The 3,010-nt window shown below is 39.1% G+C and overlaps 1 protein-coding gene across 1 annotated transcript in view; it reads right to left on the minus strand.

Annotated features, from left to right (window-relative positions):
- LOC101857333 (translation initiation factor eIF-2B subunit alpha) overlaps positions 1-2,449 on the minus strand; it is a gene marked incomplete at its 3' end in the record, with an annotated part of 12,050 nt that extends 9,601 nt beyond the window's left edge. Inside the window, 1 exon segment of the mRNA XM_005097749.3 lies at positions 2,298-2,449. Coding sequence (XP_005097806.2) covers positions 2,298-2,310 — 13 coding nt within the window.
- Between the last annotated feature and the right edge of the window lie 561 nt (positions 2,450-3,010).

The raw sequence follows: 3,010 nt of genomic DNA on the forward strand, positions 1-3,010 counted from the left end.
AACTCCTGTCAGTCAAACTCAAAAGGCAGCGGAGACCAGTATGTTTATTGTAGGACCTGATTGTAACAATCCTCACTTTCGATTTTCAATATATCTCTTTTTCCTCCGTTCTTGTTTATTCTTTTCAAAAATACTGTGTCCATTTACTGCATTTGCTTAACAAATAACTTTCTTGTAAAGAAATAATGCTTTTAAGTTTGATACAAAGAAGTTCTAGTGAAATATTGTATGCCGTATTTTGTCCAGTAACGTTCCTCACCATTTCACCAAAATGTGTTGCCTTCCTCATGATTTGCCATTTTGAATATGTTTTTGTCTTTCTTATGATTTCTCAATGTTTATATTTTTATAAAGTGATGACACTATCTTTCATCTATGTGTACTTTGATGAAGAAACTAATAATGGCGACTGTCAATTTTTCTGACATTTTTCCTGTAACGTTCCTCACCATTTTATGCAATTTTCTTAAACAGTGTTGTCTTTAAGTCAAAATCTTTCAAGTGGTTTTGTGTCTTCTGGTAAATAAAACATGAGCACAAGAACAAATCAATTTGATTTTGTCTGAATATTTTGTTATTGTTGTCAATGTTTGTGTTTGTAACAATCCTCACCAACTTGAAAAGCAAAATTTCGGGCGTAACTGTGTCAAACCTAATTATCAAAGAGGTCTACAATTTTCAGGAGTGACCAATGAGACATTTCTCTTTATGACCTGCTATAGAAAAGTATTAAAATTTGACTTTGAATTTTGAACTTGAATGTTACTTTTAGTAAACAGTACTGGTGGAATGACCCATATACATTTTGCAAGCACTTCCCCCAGCTCTCACTCTCTCTCTCTCTCACACAAACACACACACTACCGGGTCTGGGCGCTGAAACTTCCCGAAATCTCAAAAGAGTTCCCCTACCGGGTCTGTATACTTTGTGACTCTGTTCCCGGTTACCGGGTCTGTATACACTCCCATCACGAAAATTATTCATCTCATAACATTACTATCCTTACAACTTGGGTGCTTTTTCGGTAGTTCCCACCCCCCTTATTTGAGCCTGACCTACTTCTAGATCTAGATCTATACGTTTGATTTGCGGTTAGCTAAGATATCAAACCTAACAACAGCAAAACATTAAATTGTGGTAAAATTCAGGGGGGCGTGCCCCCCTGAAATCCCCCTTCCTATTTTTGTTAGGTCAGGGGGGCAAGCCCCCCTGAAACCCCCCTACTCTTGGGGCCAAATCCCGTGAATAACAATTGCGGGGTGGGAACTACCGAAAAAGTGCTGAACAGTTTTCTTAGAAGGCTACCTCTATTCTCACCCGGGATGAGAATAGTGCAGGCGAGTCTTTTGGCTATTCTCACCCCGTGCGCGTTCACCGTTATAGCCTAGATCTAGGCCAACAAATTTTGCGTTCACCCTAAACCACAGAATTCTACACTGTGATAACAGAAAAATTGTAGAATTCTGTGCCGTGAACAAACGTTCCATTACAACTGTAGCCTACTAAAAGCGTACAATTTTGTCTGTGGGCAGTGGAGAGAGAGAGAGAGAGAGAGAGAGAAAGAGAGAGAGAGAGAGAGAGGAGTAGCGCGAGAACTTCCGGGAAAAACAAAATGGCGACCCGCGTAGTTCTGCTCGATTCGAAAAGTTAAATAGCCGTAGCATCTTTGTAGACAACCAAATTAATTTACTTTTGTGTTTTAACATCATTTTTTAAACTTTGTTTTGGTCAATTTGATCATCCACGCCGATAGACAGTATTCAGAAAGAGACAGAGAGAGAGAGAGGGGAGGAGTAGATCTTGCGAGAACTTCCGGGCAAAACAAAATGGCGACCCGCGTAGTTCGGCTCGATTCGAACAGTGAAATAGCCATAGCATCTTTGAAGACGATCAAATTAGCTTATTTTTGTGCTATAACGTAATTTTTTCTTGGCTTTTATCAATTTGATCATCCACACCGATAGACAGTATTCCAAAATGAGGAAAAGCAGGTCTTGTTTCGCACCAGGTGAGAATAGCCTACGCTGGCAAGCCTCACCCGGGGTGAGAGGTAGATCGTTTTTCTATTCTCACCCCGGATGAGAATAGCCACTTCCTTCTTAGAAACAGGAAAGCAAAGACAGAAAATCTTGAGGTCTAGGCCTCTTCTTTATTGTGTTTGATGGGGTGGTCGCTCGTTACGGAAGTCCTTCCCTTCTTGAAGTGAGGGGAAGCCGGGTGGGGAGGGCCATCGAAACTGACTCTTAGTCTGACTTAGTGTGTTCTACTCCCGATCTATTTTTTCTATATTACGTACCATCATTATCCATTTTTGCTAGGTAAAAGTCCCCTACAACGTTCAGATATGGAAGAGAAACAAAACTGGGACGATAAAAAGGATGTCTGTCTGGTCTGTGTTTTACATCAATCAGCAAGAACTTCGTGACCGTATGGAGGCACTTGCTTGCAGCAGCTTTGTTGATGTTCCACCGGAACTGTAACTAAACTTCAGCATTGAAAAGTTAATTAGAAAGAAGTTATGAAGGAGTTTCTGCTATTCGCATTTTTATAATAATTAATAATAATACATGTAATAATAATAATAATAATAATATATAACATTTATAGAGCGCATTTCCAAAAAAAGTAGCTCAATGCGCTTTACATTGGAATACCCATTTTTCAAAAACCTTTCTTACTACTTCCTTTCTTCTCACGCAATATACATTAATGCACACACACACACACACACATACACACACACACACACACACACACACACACACACACACACACACACACACACACACAGAGAGAGACTATTTTCATCCAGACATAGGAAAAGAACAAATATAATGAAAGCTAACGTTAAAAGCTTATGAAGGATAGGCCTGTAGGAACAGAAAATGTTTAAGATGTCTTTTGAAGCTATCAAGTGTTCTTATTTGTCTTAGTTTCATGGGTAATCTGTTCCACATAAATGGACCAAGATATGAGAAAGATCTCTCTCCATATGATTTGTATGATTTA

The sequence above is a fragment of the Aplysia californica genome, unplaced genomic scaffold (assembly GCF_000002075.1).
Source record: "Aplysia californica isolate F4 #8 unplaced genomic scaffold, AplCal3.0 scaffold00163, whole genome shotgun sequence".
NCBI classification, from domain to species: Eukaryota; Metazoa; Mollusca; class Gastropoda; order Aplysiida; family Aplysiidae; genus Aplysia; species Aplysia californica.